Raw genomic sequence first — 18,272 nt, 5'->3', positions numbered from 1 at the left:
GCATCGCTGCGACAGCATCAATACTCAACACCAACAACAGCCAATCTCCAGACGCCATCCTACAACTCATCCGCTTCATCCTGGATCACAATGTCTTCACCTTTGATAACCAGTTCTTTACCCAAACACACGGAACAGCCATGGGGACCAAATTCGCACCCCAATACACCAACATTTTCATGCACAAGTTCGAGCAGGACTTCTTCACTGCACAGGACCTCCAACCAACACTATACACCAGATACATCGACGACATTTTCTTTCTATGGACCCACGGCGAGGAATCACTAAAGAGACTACACGATAACATCAACAAGTTCCATCCCACCATCAAGCTCACCATGGACTACTCCTCAGAATCAGTTTCTTTCTTGGACACATGAATCTCCATCAAAGACGGGCACCTCAGCACCTCACTCTACCTCAAGTCCACGGACAACCTCACGATGCTCCACTTTTCCAGCTTCCACCCTAACCACGTCAAAGAGGCCATCCCCTATGGACAGGCCCTGCGAATACACAGGGTCTGCTCAGACGAGGAGGAACGCGATGGACACCTACAGACGCTGAAAGACGCCCTAGTAAGAACGGGATATGACGCTCGACTCATCGATCGACAGTTCCGACTGGCCACAGCGAAAAATCGCATAGACCTCCTCAGGAGACTAACACGGGACGCAACCAACAGAGTACCCTTTGTCGTCCAGTACTTCCCCGGAGCGGAGAAACTACGCCATGTTCTCTGCAGCCTTCAACATGTCATCAATGACAACGAACACCTCGCTATGGCCATCCCCACACCTCCACTACTCGCCTTTAAACCGCCACCCAACCTCAAACAGACCATCGTTCGCAGCAAATTACCTAGCTTTCAGGAGAACAGCGTCCACGACACCACACAACCCTGCCACTTTAACCTCTGCAAGACATGCCAGATCATCGACACAGATACCACCATCACACGAGAGGACACCACCCACCAGGTGCATGGTTCATACTCCTGTGACTCGGCCAACGTTGTCTACCTCATACGTTGCAGGAAAGGATGCCCCAGAGCATGGTACATTGGCGAGACCATGCAGACGCTGCGACAACGGATGAACGGACACCGCGCAACAATCACCAAACAGGAGGGTTCCCTCCCAGTCGGGGAACACTTCAGCAGTCAAGGACATTCAGCCACCGACCTTCGGGTAAGCGTACTCCAAGGCGGCCTTCGAGACACACAACGTAAAATCGTCGAGCAGAAATTGATAGCCAAGTTCCGCACCCATGAGGACGGCCTCAACCGGGATCTTGGGTTCATGTCACGCTACACGTTACCCCACCAGCGAACAAATGTTATCTGTTTTTAATATAACGGGTCAGTTGCTGTCTTTTCTATGTTTCTACCTCTCTATCTCTGTTTTTTTTTGGTGATTTGTATATTCGGAGACCTTGTAGGTAATACCTGTCTGTCTGCACACTGATTGCCTTGGCAACGGGCAGTTGAACAAACTGTCTGTAATCACCAAGCATTGTTCTGTGATTTATAAATGTGATTTCATTTCGAGGATTTCATTTCCACAATGTTCACCTGAGGAAGGAGGAAGCCTCCGAAAGCTTGTGAATTTAAAATAAAATTGCTGGACTATAACTTGGTGTTGTAAAATTGTTTGCAATTGTCAACCCCAGTCCATCACCGGCATCTCCACATCATGGCACCAGATAAGCAACGCACCCTTCGGGACTCTCTATCATGGCTGCAAGGAATACTATCCATCCCCCTAATTATTGAATTCCCTATAACTACTACATTTTTATTCTGCTTCTCCGCCCTTTGGACTGCCCTCTGCTTCATGGTGCCTAGGCCAGCATTGTGGCTGCCCTCCCTAGTCTTTCTCCTTATCCTTACAGGTATCAAGTACATTGGGCGCTAAATTGGGCCATGTAGTGCCTGTTGTTTCGGCACCACACGGCCTCCAAAAATGCCAAAATGGCGTCTTGGCTGTGCACGCATGTTTCCAGCATGACGTGTGCCGGATGCCATCTTGGTATAGGAGTTAGCGCAGGCGCAGATAACGAACGCCGGAAGCATGTAAAGTAAGGAGAAAATGGATATAATCAGTGTGCAACGCTGATTTAAAGTGATAAGACACCATTTTGGGACTTAACGCTCAACTCAACGCACAGTCTTAACCCCGACCATTTGAATGTGTCTTAGAGTGTCTGGAGGATCCCCCACCAGTGGAATTAAAGGGACCATGCAGGATTTACAGGCTAGTGGCTGGATTATTGCTTCTGGCTGCCGAGACATTTGTAACTGTTTTTGGAGGTCTCCTAAACTTTAATACTAGGACAAGGGGACATTGCCTAACATTTAGAGCCAGGACGTGCAGGAGTGAAGTTAGGAAACGCTGCTACAAGCAAAGGGTGGGAGAAGTTGGGAACGTTCTTCTGCAAACAGCAGTTGATGCTAGCTCAATTGTGAATTCTAAATCAGAGATTGATAGATTTCTGTGAACCAAGGGATATGGGGCTAAGGCGGGTATATGGAGTTAGGTCACAGGTCCACCATGATCTCAATGAATGGCGGGACAGGCTCGAGGGGCTAAATGCAACTGCCACTTATTGCCTCCTGATATTCACCACCTCCTCCTGCAAGAAAGCGGGACATGTTCCTGGGTGATGTGCCTGTCATGGTTGAAAAGCTACCAGTGTGTGTGGCCTGTGAGTTGTGGGTGGGCGTTTTGCAACAGTGGTAATGTGTGAGGGTGAAAGGAAGAATCTGATGGAAAGAGATTGTTGGTATGTGGATGATGGAGGTTGTAGTGCGTGGTGCAGTTGGTAGGAGACGCCACTTGACAGTTGACCTCTCTCTCCTTGACCACTCATGTCAAAGCATTGAACTTCTTCCTGCACTGCATCCATGTTCATGATGCTGTGCACCTGACATTGACTGCATCCCCTGCTGCCTCCCACTGCCTTTTGGGTATATGTTTGGAGGGCCTCTTGCTCCACCCCCCACGGATATAGGATGTCCCTCCTTCTGTCCACCTCTTGCACCAAGGTCTCTAGTGCATCAGCAGAGAATCTTGGTGCACGCACTCTCGTAGGCCTGGTACCAACTCAGATCGGGAGATTGGTGAGATCTGGTATGAAGATTGGAGGATGTGGAGTTTAGTAGTGCGTAACCTTTATTCAATGTTTTAACATAACTCATCAGTTTGTAAACATAGGGATGGGAGCTGCATCTATGTTTTACGTGTCTGATGCAATGTCTGATCTCCGTTCAGACTCCATGCAGACAGCAGACTGTTATTTTAAGCAAATAACAGGTACCAGCTACCTTTAAGAGATTTCTTAACAGACAGCCTGCGTTTAAGAGATTGGAGCTTCCCCTGCTGGTGGAAAGTGCAAATTGTATGGAATCCTCGTTCAATGATGATTTCCAATGCAGATTACAGGTAAGTCCTCAGGCCTGACCAAAGTCTTGTCCTGCCTGCGCAGGGGCAATGGGCACGAGGTAATAGCGGCTCGCGCTACCCCTGCCCAAAAACAGGCCCTAACCAATTTTTCCCCCATTGTACCTGTTGGAAAAGAGCAGTGTGTGCGGGACCTCCTCCTCCTCTATATCCCGTCGGTTCCCCCTACCTTGCTGACTGACAAATACACTCTCCCCTTCGTGCACCTTTTTTAAAAAAATTAGTTCATGGGATGTGGGCATCACTGGCAAGGCCAGCATTTATTGCCCATTGCTAATTGTCCTCGAGAAGGTGATGAGCAGCCTTCTTGAACCGCTGCAGTACGTGTGGTGAAGGTTCTCCCACAGTGCTGTTAGGTAGGGAGTTCCAGGATTTTGACCCAGTGAAGATGAAGGAACGGCGATATATTTCCAAGTCGGGATGGTGTGTGACTTGGGTGGGGGGGGGGGTGGGGGGGGAACGTGCAGGTGGTGTTGTTCCCTTATGCCTGCCGCCCTTGTCCTTCTAGGTGGTAGAGGTCGTGGGTTTGGGAAGTGCTGTCGAAAAAGCCTTACCAAGTTGCTGCAGTGCATCCTGTGGATGGTACACACTGCAGCCATGGTGCGCTGGTGGTGAAGGGAGTGCCAATCAAGCGGGCTGCTTTGTCCTGGATGGTGTCGAGCTTCTTGAGTGTTGTTGGAGCTGCACTCATCCAGGCAAGTGGAGAGTATTCCATCACACTCCTGAAATGTGCTTTGTAGATGGTGGAAAGGCTTTGGGAGTCAGAAGATGAGTCACTCGCCACAGAATACCCAGCCTCTGACCTGCTCTTGTAGCCACACTATTTATGTGGCTGGTCCAGTTAAGTTTCTGGTCAATGGTGACCCCCAGGATGTTGATAGTGGGAGATTTGGCGATGGTAATGCCGTTGAATGTCAAGGGGAGGTGGTTAGACTCTCTCTTGTTGGAGATGGTCATTGCCTGGCACTTGTCTGGCTCGAATGTTACTTGCCACTTATCGGCCAAAGCCTGGATGTTGTACAGGTCTTTCTGCATGCGGGCACGGACTGCTGCTTTATCTGAGGGGTTGCGAATGGAACTGAACACTGCAATCTTCAGCGAACATCCCCATTTCTGATCTTATGACGGAGGGAAGGTCATTGATGAAGCAGCTGAAGATGGTTGTGCCGAGGACACTGCCCTGAGGAACTCCTGCAGCAATGCCCTGGGGCTGAGATGATTGGCCTCCAACAACCACTACCATATTCCTTTGTGCTAGGTATGACTCTAGCCACAGGAGAGTTTTCCCCTGATTCCCATTGACTTCAATTTTACTAGGGCTCCTTGGTGCCACACTCGGTCAAATGCTGCCTTGATGTCAAGATTATTGCTGAATAAGTGCCGCTTGATAGCACTGTTGACGACACCGTCCATCACTTTGCTGATGATTGAGAGTAGACTGATGGGCCGGTGATTGGCCGGATTGGATTTGTCCTGCTTTTTGTGGACAGAACATACATGGGCAATTTTCCACACTGTCAGGTAGATGTCACTGTGGTAGCTGTACTGGAACAGTTTGGCTAGAGGCACGGCTAGTTCTGGAGCACAACTCTTCAGCACTACAGCTGGGATGTTGTCGGGGCCTATGGCCTTTGTTGTATCCTTGCTTTCCTCTGAGATGTGACTGTACTCTGGAGAAAGCTATCCAGAAATATCACTGCTCCAACCAGATCTGCAGCCGAATCCCTCCACGGGCAAGGCACTGCCAATGGCTTTCTAGGTCTGAACGACCCTGTATTTTTATGCTTTAGGATCATTTCAGATTGGCTTATGTTGCTGATGTTCTCAATGATAATTAGCTGTCCATAGTTGTGTGAAACAAGTGTCTGATGCTTTGTTTGCTCAAGCAAGCAATTTCATCTCCTTCCCCATGGACACCCAACAGCATCCTGAATGTGCTTTGCAATTTTATGGTGATTGGATTCCTGAAGGACCAGAGGTTATAGAATATATCCATGTGGAACTATATGCTCTACTGAACAATGCCACTACCTATGTGAATACGAAAGGATTACAAGTCTCAATATGCAGCCATTTGTTTCCAACAGCACCTGATTGTGCAAAGCTATACTCACTTCCCCCCAATTTTCACAATGCCTTCAGCTTAAAGCAGACCGCCATTCCACAAAGGGAAGTATCAGGGCAGCTCCTGGGTGATCAAGACTATCGGGGCCATGGATCATTGCACTTGTATGATATTCCAAAACACTAGCTGAATACAGCTATAGTGAGGTGCTGACATCCATCAGAACACTCACTGAGCAGTTGTAAAATCTCGCTAAAAAATGTCAAAATAAGAATAAAACCGGACGGACCACCCGACATCGGACCACTAGGCACCGGACACGACAAAGGCAAACCAAGCCCAGTCGACCCTGCAAAGTCACTAACATCTGGGGACTTGTGCCAAAATTGGGAGAGCTGTCCCACAGACAAGTCAAACAACAGCCTGACATAGCCACACTCACAGAATCATACCTTTCAGCCAATGTCCCAGACTCTTCCATCACCATCCCTGGGTATGTCCTGTCCCACCAGCAGGACAGACAGACCAGACGTGGCGGTACAGTGATACACAGTCAGGAGGGAGTGGCCCTGGGAGTCCTCAACATTGACTCTGGACCCCATGAAATCTCATGGCATCAGGTCAAACATGGGCAAGGAAACCTCCATGCTGATTACCATCTACCACCCTCCCTCAGCTGATGAATCAGTTCTCCTCCATGTTGAACACCACTTGGAGGAAGCACTGAGGGTAGCAAGGACACAGAATGTACTCTGGATGGGGGACTTCAATGTCCATCACCAAGAGTGGCTCGGTAGCACCACTACTGACCGAGCTGGCCGAGTCCTGAAGGACATAGCTGCTAGACAGGGCCTGCGGCAGGTGGTGAGCAAACCAACACAAGGGAAAAACTTACTTGACCTCGTCTTCACCAATCTACCTGTCGCAAATGCATCTGTCCATGAGTATTGGTAGGAGTGACAGTCCTCGTGGAGATGAAGTCCCGTCTTCGCACTGAGGACACCATCCAACGTGTTGTGTGGCACGACCACCGTGCTAAATGGGATTGATTCAGAACAGATCTAGCAGCTCAAAACTGGGCATCCATGAGGCGCTGTGGGCCATCAGCAGCAGCAGAATTGTATTCCAGCACAATCTGTAACCTCATGGCCCGGCATATTCCTCACTCTACCATTACCAACAAGCCAGGGGATCAACCCTGGTTCAATGAGGAGTGTAGAAGAGCATGCCAGGAGCAGCACCAGGCGTACCTAAAAATGAGGTGCCAACCTGGTGAAGCAACAACTCAGGACTACATGCATGCTAAACAGCAGAAGCAACATGCTATAGTCAGAGCTAAGCGATTCCACAACCAACGGATCAGATCGAAGCTCTGCAGTCCTGCCACATCCAGTCATGGATGGTGGTGGATAATTAAACAACTAAAGGGAGGAGGAGGCGCTGTAAACATCCCCATCCTCAACGATGGCAGAGTCCAGCACGTGAGTGCAAAAGACAAGGCTGAAGCGTTTGCAACCATCTTCAGCCAGAAGTGCCGAGTAGATGATCCACCTCAGCCGCCTCCCGATATCCCCACCATCACAGAAGCCAGTCTTCAGCCAATTCGATTCACTCCACGTGATATCAAGAAACGGCTGAGTGCACTGGATACAGCAAAGGGTATTAGTCCCAACAACATCCCGGCTGTGGTGCTGAAGACTTGTGCTCCAGAACTAGCTGCGCCTCTAGCCAAGCTGTTCCAGTACAGCTACAACACTGGCATCTACCCAACAATGTGGAAAATTGCCCAGGTATGTCCTGTCCACAAAAAGCAGGACAAATCCAATTCGGCCAATTACCGCCCCATCAGTCTACTCTCAATCATCAGCAAAGTGATGGAAGATGTTGTCGATAGTGCTATCAAGCGGCACTTACTCACCAATAACCTGCTCACCGATGCTCAGTTTGGGTTCCGCCAGGACCACTTGGCTCCAGACCTCATTACAGCCTTGGTCCAAACATGGACAAAAGAGCTGAATTCCAGAGGTGAGATGAGAGTGACTGCCCTTGACATCAAGGGCACCAAGGAGCCCTAGTAAAATTGAAATCTATGGGAATCAGGGGGAAAACTCTCCTGTGGCTGGAGTCATACCTAGCACAAAGGAAGATGGTAGTGGTTGTTGGAGGCCAATCATCTCAGCCCCTGGACATTGCTGCAGGAGTTCCTCAAGGCAGTGTCCTAAGCCCAACCACCTTCAGCTGCTTCATCAATGACCTTCCCTCCATCATAAGGTCAGAAATAGGGATGTTCGCTGATGATTGCACAGTGTTCAGTTCCATTCGCAACCCCTCAGTTAACGAAGCAGTCTGTGCCCGCATGCAGAAAGACCTGTACAACATCCAGGCTTTGGCCGATAAGTGGCAAGTAACATTCGTGCCAGACAAGTGCCAGGCAATGACCATCTCCAACAAGAGAGAGTCTAACCACCTCCCCTTGACATTCAACGGCATTACCATCGCCGAATCCTCCACCATCAACATCCTGGGGGTCACCATTGACCAGAAACTTAACTGGACCAACCATATAAATACTGTGGCTACAAGAGCAGGTCAGAGGCTGGGTATTCTGCAGCAAGTGACTCATCTCCTGACTCCCCAAAGCCTTTCCAACATCTACAAGGCACAAGTCAGGAGTGTGATGGAATACTCTCTACTTGCCTGGATGAGTGCAGCTCCAACAACAATCAAGAAGCTCGATACCATCCAGGACAAAGCAGCCCGCATGATTGGCACCCCATCCACCACACTAAACATTCACTCCCTTCACCACCGGCGCACAGTGGCTGCAGTGGGTACCATCCACAGGATGCACTGCAGCAACTCGCCAAGGCTTCTTCGACAGCACCTCCCAAACCCGCGACCTCTACCACCCAGAAGGACAAGAGCAGCAGGTACATGGGAACAACACCACCTGCACGTTCCCCTCCAAGTCACACACCATCCCGACTTGGAAATATATCGCCGTTCCTTCATCGTCGCTGGGTCAAAATCCTGGAACTCCCTTCCTAACAGCACTGTGGGAGAACCTTCACCACACAGACTGCAGCGGTTCAAGAAGGTGGCTCACCACCACCTTCTCAAGGGCAATTAGGGATGGGCACCCACATCCCATGAATGAATAAAAAAAAATGTTGAAACTCTCCAGGTGCCTCAATAGGATTGGGAGAAAGCTGCAATGCAGTTGGGCACAGGTTTCACGAATTGTTGTTGTTTGCTGCATTCTGCATAACTTCATCCTGCAAAGAGATATTATCATAGAAACCCCAGAGGCACGTCAAGAGAACTACCAAGAGAAACAGAAGGTTTGTGAAATGGCTGCAGAGCAGAAACCATTGTCAGCTATGAGAGTCTTTTGGTAAGTTCTCAGACTGGAGACCGTATCTTAGTTTGCAAATGTGGCCACTGCATTAACAGTTCTATCTATATCTTGCTCATGCCCTCAACAAATATGTGTTCACCTACAGTGCCTTATTTCTTCCAGACAACTCACAAATACCACATTTGTGCCATCTGATGAAACGTGCTTAAAAATCTTTGCATGGACCATCTCTTCACACAGCTTTCTGCTATGAGATTTGTTTTATTTACTGCCATATCAGATGTGACATCGGTGCTCTCAACCCTAACCTTGTGCTTCATCTAGCTGCAATCTCTGTAGCAGGAATATGTAAGCTGGCTGGCTACTCTGTTGCACAGAGGAGCATTTTGAATTGAGAACTTCCAGTAGCTAAGTCCTGAGATAAGACCATAAGAGATAGAAGCAGGAGTAGGCCATTCGGCCCCTCGAGCCTGCTCCGCCATTTATTTAATGAGATCATAGCTGATCTGATTTTTACGTCAACTTGTGGCTTGTGGGCTCCTCCACCCAAGCCATCATCTGCACCAACATTTGTTGCTCAGAAATCATTCTTTTAATAAAACGGAGGTGCTGCAGGCTACACCACTTCCACAACTGCATGGAGAGCTTGATCCAGTGCGATTTCTGGCACCCATACAGGCATCAGAAGGGGCTAATAGGAGGACCCGGATGTGTTGACCTCCTTAGAAACAGCGCTATCGCCGTGCTTCTGGGCACTGTCACACCTGGTCACTGATCAAAGTGACAGCAAACCTAATGTCTTCAGTTAAGTCAGTGAGGCCCTACTTCATTGTTCTTTCTAACCAATCAAAAAGCCTATCAAAGAGATAGCCATTCCACTCTGGAATCTCAGACCTCCATGATTATGATCTCTGCTGTAGATATCCCTGGAGTTGACACTTGCTAATGGTGGGCTGCAGTACTGAGAATTGCAAAACTGCACACTTGTGGCTAGTGGGCTCCTTCACCCACGCCATCATCTGCAGCACACTGCATGGTATGGTACGTACTGACTGCACCAACATTTGTTGCTCAGAAATCATTCTTTTAATAAAAACTCCTGCAAGGTCCAGATTCCTAGGCTCATCGTTGGGACACACGTTCCTCCTTCTCCTGTATCAGCTACTATTGTTCATTCATGATATGTATCTCACCCAGTGCGCTCCTCTCTAGCTAAATCTCTTAATCCCAGGGATGTATATATCTCAGCTGGTACTTAGAGTGAAAGTGTGAGTGATAGTGTGTGCTGTAAAGTGCTGGCATAGAGGGATGTACTGGGAACTGGCTTGCCTTTCTCTGGTACATCTAGAGAAAGAAAAGAGGAAGACATCTTACAGTTGTGTCCTGATGAGTAGTCTTCACACATTGCTTTAAGTAGAAGGAGTGATTTGGTAAACAGCTTCAGTATATTCTTTTCTGGCAGTTAATCAATGAGAGAATAGGATGACCGCGGAGAGCAGCAGTCTGGTATTGAAGCCCGAGTTGGCAGCAAACCAACTATTTTCCTGTATCTTTCTGCTTTATTGTCTCTCTTCCCATAATTTAAAGGACTTCTTCCTCACATGGGGTTAATGGTTTAAAGTTAGGGGGTCTGCCTCCTTTAGGGATGTATCATGGTTGTTATGGGTTGTCTACTCCTGCCAGAAGAACTAAAGAAATGAGAAGTTCTAATTATTAAGATGACATGCAATGATGACCGCACATCAGCATACAGGGTAGAATGGGTGTGATGACATGTGCATGCAGCTGTTGGTTATATTAGGTGGGAGGATTTTTAAAATATTTGTTCTCGGACATGGGTGATGCTGACAAAACCAAATTTATTGCTCATGTTTAGTTGCCCTAAGATGGTGATGGGTCTTCTTCTGTAGCTGCAGTCCTTGTGGTGATGATGCTCACATAATGGTGTTGGTAGGGAATTCTAGAATATTGACCCAATGACAATGAAGGGATGGTGATATATGTCCAAATCAGAATGGTGTATGTTTGGAGGTTAATTGTTAGATGATGATGTTCCCATGACATTGTAGCTCTTGTTCTTCTCAGTGGTAGTAGTTGCGATGCTGGGAGGTGCTGTCAAAGTAACCTAGGTGATTTGCTGCAGTGCAGCCAGTACATAGTATATTCTGCAGCCACAGGGCACCAGTGATGGGATGTTCAGTGAGTCCACTAGCAATGGCGCCGATGGAGTGAACAGCTCTGTCCTGGATGATATTGAGCTCCTTAAGAGTTATTGCAGCTTCAGCTATTCAGATGAGTATTCCATCACACTCCTGATGAGGTTAGGAGCAGAGTGGTTCTAACAGACTCAAACTGAACATCGGGTAGCAGGTCACTGATGAGTAGGTTGTTTGGTGGCATTATTGATGATTCCTTCCATCACTTTATTGATGATTGAGAAGAGGGTGATCAGGTGGTAAGTGTCCAGATTAGATTTATTGTGTATTTGTGGATAGGACATAGCTGATTAATCTTCCACATTGTTGGGTCAATGCCACTGTTAAGAATGTACTGGAACAGCTCGGCTGGGTGAAAGTAGCTCTGATGGACAGGTCTTCAGCACTCAGCCACTTCTTAATGTCATGGGGAGTGAACTGAATTGCCTGGACATTGGTCTGTATGATGACGGGGACCTTAAGAAAAGGCCAAGTAGGATCTACGTGGCACTTTTGGCTGAAGGCACTTGTTTCTTCCACGAATGTGCTGGGCTCTGCCATGGTTGAGGATGGTGATGTGTATGGAGCCTTCTCCTCTTCCTGGTAGCTGCTTGGTTGTCCCCCCACCATTCTTGGCTGGATGTGATAGGGTTAGTGTCATGATCATTGTATGTTAGCTTAGCTCTGTCTATAATCTGCTACTTTGGATGTTTTGCATGCAAGTAGCTCTGTTTTGTAGCTGCACTTGACTGGTACTTCATTGTAAGGTGCTCCAAGTGCTGCTTGTGACATGCCCTTCTACATGGCAGTATATGAGTGAGGGATGGGTGTCAGTTCTAAATAAAGACTCCAAGCTCTGCCTCACTTCCACTAGAAAGAAAGAAAGAAATATGGTGCCATTTGCTTCCTGAGAATGTCCTAAATGAACTGCTTTTGAAGTGCAGTCACTGTTATTTTATAGGCAAAAGCAGGAGCCAAATTGCACATAGCAAGGGTCCACAGCCTTGCAGCCACCTGAGGGGGCAAACAGGGCCTCAGTTTAACATCTCACCTAAAAGACAGGTACTGCACTGAAGTGTCAGCCTAGATTATATGTTCAAGTTCCTGGAATGGGGCTTGAACCCATGACCTTCTTATTCCAAGCATGAGATTAACCACTGATCAAAGGATGTTGATAGCCTCATTGGAGAACTGGGCTGATCAGTAGCCTATTCCACTCTTGCCAAATATAATTTTCCCCAAAAATTTACCTGCTCTTTTAAAACCTGTAGCAGCATATGATTTCCCACCCATCAACAGGCAAGTTCCCAGTGAGAGTTGTTTTCCATGCCTGGAATCTGTCCATGATACTAAAATTAGGCTGACCCGAGGAATTCTCAGAGCGCATCACAACTGAAATAAGTGCAATTCGTTCTCTGCTTGACTTCTGATCAGGCTTATACCCAATCCAAAACTTTATACCTGTGTGTTCAAACAAGATAATATTGATAAATGTATCAGTAGACATATTCATGTGCTCTAGACAATAAAATGCACAATATAAAAGCAAGTGCACCTTTGCACAATGATTTTCATTAGTTGTGCAGTAACCTTAATCTTTGTCTTTGTTCCAAACACTTCTTTCCCTCTTTAGGAACCATGCAAATTTATAACCAAAAATCTGCAGAGCCAATGATGCCAGATAAATGTGATCCCTCCATTTCATTTGATGCTGTTACCAAGGCATATGGAGAAATTTTGCTCTTCAAAAATAAGTAAAGTTACTACTACTTATGTATTTACCATGTGTAACACAAACGCTCACACTACCTTAACCCAAGTAGTTCATTTGATGACATTTCTCTTTTGATTGTTGCTTAGATACTTTTGGCGTAAATACCAACAAGTGGCAGATGCCAAGATTACCTCCATTCAAGATGTCTGGTTAGACCTCCCATCAAATATTGATGCTGCTTGTGAAATTCCTGGAAAAGATACAATTTATTTTTTCAAAGGTGATGCAAACCATTCAATATTGTTTTCATATTAGTTGAAACATTGTAATAACTTAGCATTAAGAGAGATCGAGATTTTGATCACAGGATATTATACAAGAATTCTTGTTTAATTGCTATATTTGAGCAAATTAAATAAAAATGTATGGATTGGCAAAGGCTATTGTGGTCCATCTGACCAATTCCAAAGATCAAAAAATATCATGAGACTATGAGGTAAATTTCAACTTTGGCAGGGGTGCAAAATGGGCAGTAGCTGATCAGCCATCTGTTATACACCCCACCTGATCTTCCTTGAAAGGAATTCTTAATATTTTTTTTCATTTGCAGGATCAAAATTTTGGACCTACACACATTATGAACTTAGCCAAAATTCATCTGAGTCTATTTACCTATTTGGACTTCCAACATTCGTGAAGCAAATAGATGCAGCAATATTTATACAACAGGCAAAGAAAATACTATTCTTTATAGGAAATATGTATTGGAGGCATGTATTATTCACTTATCGCTTTTAGCTGTCTAGCCTTTAGTCTTCCATTTGCCAGGAAACTTCTGCAGCTGTCAATGTCCTCAATTACTCCCCCTCCTTTTTGATGCCTGTGTCCCCAGTAAAACGTTTACTCTTCCATCCTGGGTGTTCTCCCTGGTATGGCCCTCAGCTTCGTTCCCTCAAGTACAAGGGGCACAGACTTCATTCAGGGTGTCTGGCGCACAACTGGTTCAGCTATCCATCATCAGATCTACCTGAACTACATCAAGTGCTATTGGGCCTCACTCTCCTCCGTTAAAGCCATTCACTACTCCTGGATTATCCTGGAGTGTAGAAATAACCTGAGGCTTTTTCTCTCCACTACTCTCTCTTTAAACACCTCTCCCTTACTCCCTCTACCCTCAACTCCAATAACAATTGAGAGGAGCTCATGGAATTCTTTGTCACTAAGATTGAGACCATCCATTTAGCTGCCTCTGTTGCTTCCCCTCCATCCCCTTTCCCACCAAGCCAAACCTCCCCCAGGTTGCCCACTGCCTTAGCCCTGAACCCATGTCTCTCTAGTTTCTCTCTTTCCTCTTCATCTCCTTGAGCTTATCTCGTCTATGGAATCCACTTCCTGCTCCTTTGACCCCATTCCCACTATACAGCTGACCATCTAACTTCCCTTCTTGGACTTCATGCTAGCTGATATTATAAATGGATCCCTCTCCTCAGGTGCTGTACCCTTCCCTTTCAAAAATGGTATAATCACTCCCATCCTCAAAAAACCCACCTTAGACCCCTCTGTTCTTGCAAACTTCCACCCCATTTCCAACCTCTCTGTCCTCTCCAAATTCTGCAAACGTGTTATCACCTTTCAAATCATTCTTTCCCACAACTCCATGTTTAAATCTCTCCAATCAGGTTTCTTCTCTCGCCATAGCACTGAAATGGCCCTAAATGAAGTCACAAATGACATCCACTGTGACTGTGGCAATGTTTTTCTCCCCCTCCTCATCCACCTTTACCTCACTACAGCCTTTGACATGGCCGCCTATATCATCTGCTCCAATGCCTCTCCTCCATTGTCCATCTCAGTATGACTGTCCTTGCTTGGTTACACTCTTGACTATCTGATCATAGCCAGTAATAGCTTCTCTTCCCAAACCCACGTCACTTTTGGAGTCCCCTAAGAATCAATCCTTGGCCCTCTCCCGCATCTAAATGCTGCCTCTCGGCAACATCATCCAATGACGTGGGGACATCTTCCACATATATGCTGACAACACCCAGCTCTCCCTCTCCAGCTCCTCTTGCAATCTCTCTACTGTATCTGTGCTGTCAGGCTGCTTGTCTGATATCTAGTCTTGGATGAGCTGCAATTTCTTTGTTACCATCGTCTTTGGGCCATGCCACTAACTCCGTACTCTCACCACTGATTCCATCCCCCTCTCTGGCTGCTGTCTCAGGTTCAACCATACTGTTCGCAACCTTGCCATCCTATTTGACCTGAGCTGAGCTTCTGACCGCATATCCTCTTCATCACAAAGACCATCTAATTCCACCTCAGCAACATCGCCCGCCTCAACTCATCTGCTGCTGAAACCTTTATCCATGCCTTTGTCCAGACTCGATTATTCCAATGCTTTCCTGGCCGGCTTCCCATCCTCACCCTTCATAAATGTCAGTTCATCCAAAATACTGTTGCCAGTATCCTATTCTGCATCAAGTCCTGCTCATTCATCACCCCTGCCCTTGCTGGTGTACACTGGCTTCCGGTCCCCCACTGTCTCAAATTTAAAATTCTCATCTTCATGTTTAAATCCCTTCATGGCCATGCCCCTCCCTATCTTCTGTAACCTCCTCAGCCCTACAACCTCCGCCAATCTCTCTGTTCCTCAGCTGCTTAGGCCCCACTCTCTGGAATTCCATCCCTAAATCACTTCAGCTCTCCACCTCCCTCTCCCTCTCCTCCTTTAACACACTCCTTAAAACACATGTGTTTGACCAAACTTTTGGTTACCCTCCTAATATCTCCTTCTTTGGCTTGGTGTTCACTTTTGTCTGGTTATGCCTCTGTAAAGCACCATGGTATGTTTTTTTTACATGAATGGCGTGTATAAATGCATGTTGTTGTAAAGATATTTCAAAATTGTTCTGAACAAAAAGGAAATAATTAATCAGTATACTTCACGTTTAAAAATATAATTTTAAAAAGCCCACTCCATTTGTTGCACTACAAGCTTATTCTGTTTGTAGCACCTACGCAGAATGTTGACTAAAATGAAACTCAACTAATTTTTTTTAGACATATAGGTAAATTTCAATAATTTGCATGCTAAAGGAAACTTCTGCCAAAAGCTTTAAATCAGAGTAAAAAATAATCAAACTTGTATCATTGCGTTCGAAGAGTTCTATTTCTTTTCTTTCTCAAAAAGAAATCTGGGCAAGGTGGCATTCTTGATGACAAACCCATTTTATATTGCAGCTGTGCAATGCAATTTTTCACAGAATCACTGCCTCAGAAATAAAGCCTCAATTATATAACATATTGTAATCTGGGACTGAATCATCTCTGAGTGTGCGAGGGGTGTTATAGACCTGATTTATACTGCCACTCCAAGTCCCTGGAATGCCAGCAAGATAACAAATTTCATTTGCGTACACATGTGCACAACAGAACAAAAAACATCATGATACAGTGCACTGAATACACATCCTGCCATACACCTGAACTCCAGGAATCCAGTGTTGCACTGTCATCAATGAATTCATATTCAGCCAGAGTCAGGGATGCGTCCTTGTGATGGGTGGAAACTTCCACCTTGAAGATGCGCCGGGATTTCACAACAGCGGAAAATCTCAGCCAGTGTGTTTATTTTTCTTAAATACTGTGTGAAACAATAAAGATATGTTCAGTGATCCCAATCTCCCAATGGAGAGCTGCACTCAAAGAGCCTCACGTAGATGGGCTACAACACTGCAGCGCCAATTCTCCGACCTGTGCTCCTTGAATTTAGCTGGCAGTTCTAAGAAGGAGATGGTATGATTGGAGAAGTGGAGTCAATGCTGATGCATGTTTTCATAATAGTTGAAATGAGAATTCAAGTAATTGCAGCCCTAATCCAGTATGAAAACCTAAGCCCAAAAATCCTACATTGTTGTTGATAGAGTAGATCATTGCACAAAACAAAGCCTGATTGCATTAATTGTGAAATGGAATGCCAATAAAACTTTCCTGCATTTTAAAAGAAAGAAAGAAAATCTTGCATTTATATAGCACCTTTCATGATTCAGGCTATCTCAAAGCGCTTTACAGCCAATGAAGTACTTTTGAAGTGTAGTCATTGTTGTAATGCAGAAATGCAGCAGCCAAATGGCGCATAGCAAGATCCCTCGAATGTGATAATGACCAGATAATCTGTTTTAGATGTTGGCTGAGGGATAAATATTGGCCAGGACACAAGGGAGAACTCTCCTGCTGTTCTTCGAAATAGTGCCATGGGATCTTTTATATCCATCTGAGAGGGCAGATAGGGCCTTGGTTTATCATCTCATCCAAAAGATGGCACTTCCAACAGTGCAGCACCCCCTCAGTACAGTACTGAAATGTCAGCCTAGATTTTGTGCTCATGTCCCTGGAGTGGGACTTGAACCCACAACCATTTGATGGCGAGTGTGCTTCCACCAAGCCACGGCTGTATTAAACAAATAACTTTTAGTACTAGAGCTTTCCGAAGCACAGATCTCAGACTAATAGGAACTGTGCAATATTATTTATCTGCTTAGTAAGGATATGCAGTATGACGAGCCATTTTTACTAAATTTAGTTTTATTCTCTACTGTTCAGTTACAATGAAGAAATAAAGACTATGGACTATGGCTACCCAAAACAGATAAGTAGCAGCTGGCCAGGAATCAATGACAAAATAGATGCTGCCTTTCAGAACAACGGTATGTGCATCCATAGTGGCAGGAGTTTGTTAAAACTTAAAATGGACAACAGGATATACTGCCATGTACTCGAACTTGCCACTCGCTAATTTAAATTCTGCGAGATAACTGAGAGCTCTGTATAATTAGTTCAATAAATGGCATGATAAACGTTTTGATTGTTGATGAAACACAGAATATTGTTAATAGAATTACAGGACCAATCCTATTCTTTTCCCAAATTTATTAATGTAGTGCTTTTCTGTCCTTTCCTAGGATTGATTTACTTCTTCAGTGGGCCACGACTGCTTGAGTATGACTACTGGAGAAAAGAAATTGTTCGCACTTTAAATTCCAACAACTGGCTGGGATGTTAAGTACATGAATTCTGACCCACTGGATAGTGTATCTTTTCACCCGTCATTCAAGTTTCTGTTACAAGATCCTTCCAAGAGAGAGCTGGTACAGGACTAAATTCATTAAATAATCTCAATGCTACAAGTTCTTTTACTGCATTAAACTTTTTAGGACTAAGCAATAAAAACATTAAAAAAGCATGAAATGAGAAATGGCCTTTCAGACCATTTAGCCTATTTCTTTCACAAACCATCTACCAGTCCAATGAATTGATAGGTTTCAACACATAAATACAGTAAAAGCATCATTGGAGGCTTTGTTCATTATTGAGTCAATCTCTATGAAGGAGGAGCTAACAGTGTCTTTTGTAACCTTTGAACTAGATTATATTTTACAAACAATTTCCTTCTTCTGTGAAGTAAATCTTCTTC

The 18,272-nt window shown here is 45.6% G+C and overlaps 1 protein-coding gene and 1 long non-coding RNA gene across 2 annotated transcripts in view; one reads left to right on the top strand and one right to left on the bottom strand.

Moving 5' to 3' along the window:
* Positions 1 to 17,861, top strand: part of LOC137323037 (matrix metalloproteinase-20-like) — a 39,383-nt gene extending 21,522 nt beyond the window's left edge. The window contains exons 6-10 of the mRNA XM_067986400.1: positions 12,716 to 12,836; positions 12,943 to 13,076; positions 13,407 to 13,566; positions 17,402 to 17,505; positions 17,761 to 17,861. Coding sequence (XP_067842501.1) covers positions 12,716 to 12,836; positions 12,943 to 13,076; positions 13,407 to 13,566; positions 17,402 to 17,505; positions 17,761 to 17,861 — 620 coding nt within the window. The remainder of the gene's footprint in view (positions 1 to 12,715; positions 12,837 to 12,942; positions 13,077 to 13,406; positions 13,567 to 17,401; positions 17,506 to 17,760) is intronic.
* Positions 1 to 18,272, bottom strand: part of LOC137323038 (uncharacterized) — a 47,407-nt gene that overhangs the window by 9,038 nt on the left and 20,097 nt on the right. Inside the window, exon 3 of the long non-coding RNA XR_010963279.1 lies at positions 12,988 to 13,046. This is a non-coding gene — a long non-coding RNA (uncharacterized lncRNA). The remainder of the gene's footprint in view (positions 1 to 12,987; positions 13,047 to 18,272) is intronic.

This window comes from Heptranchias perlo, chromosome 6 (assembly GCF_035084215.1).
Source record: "Heptranchias perlo isolate sHepPer1 chromosome 6, sHepPer1.hap1, whole genome shotgun sequence".
Classification (NCBI taxonomy): domain Eukaryota; kingdom Metazoa; phylum Chordata; class Chondrichthyes; order Hexanchiformes; family Hexanchidae; genus Heptranchias; species Heptranchias perlo.
This window is presented reverse-complemented; position numbering and strand designations above follow the sequence as displayed.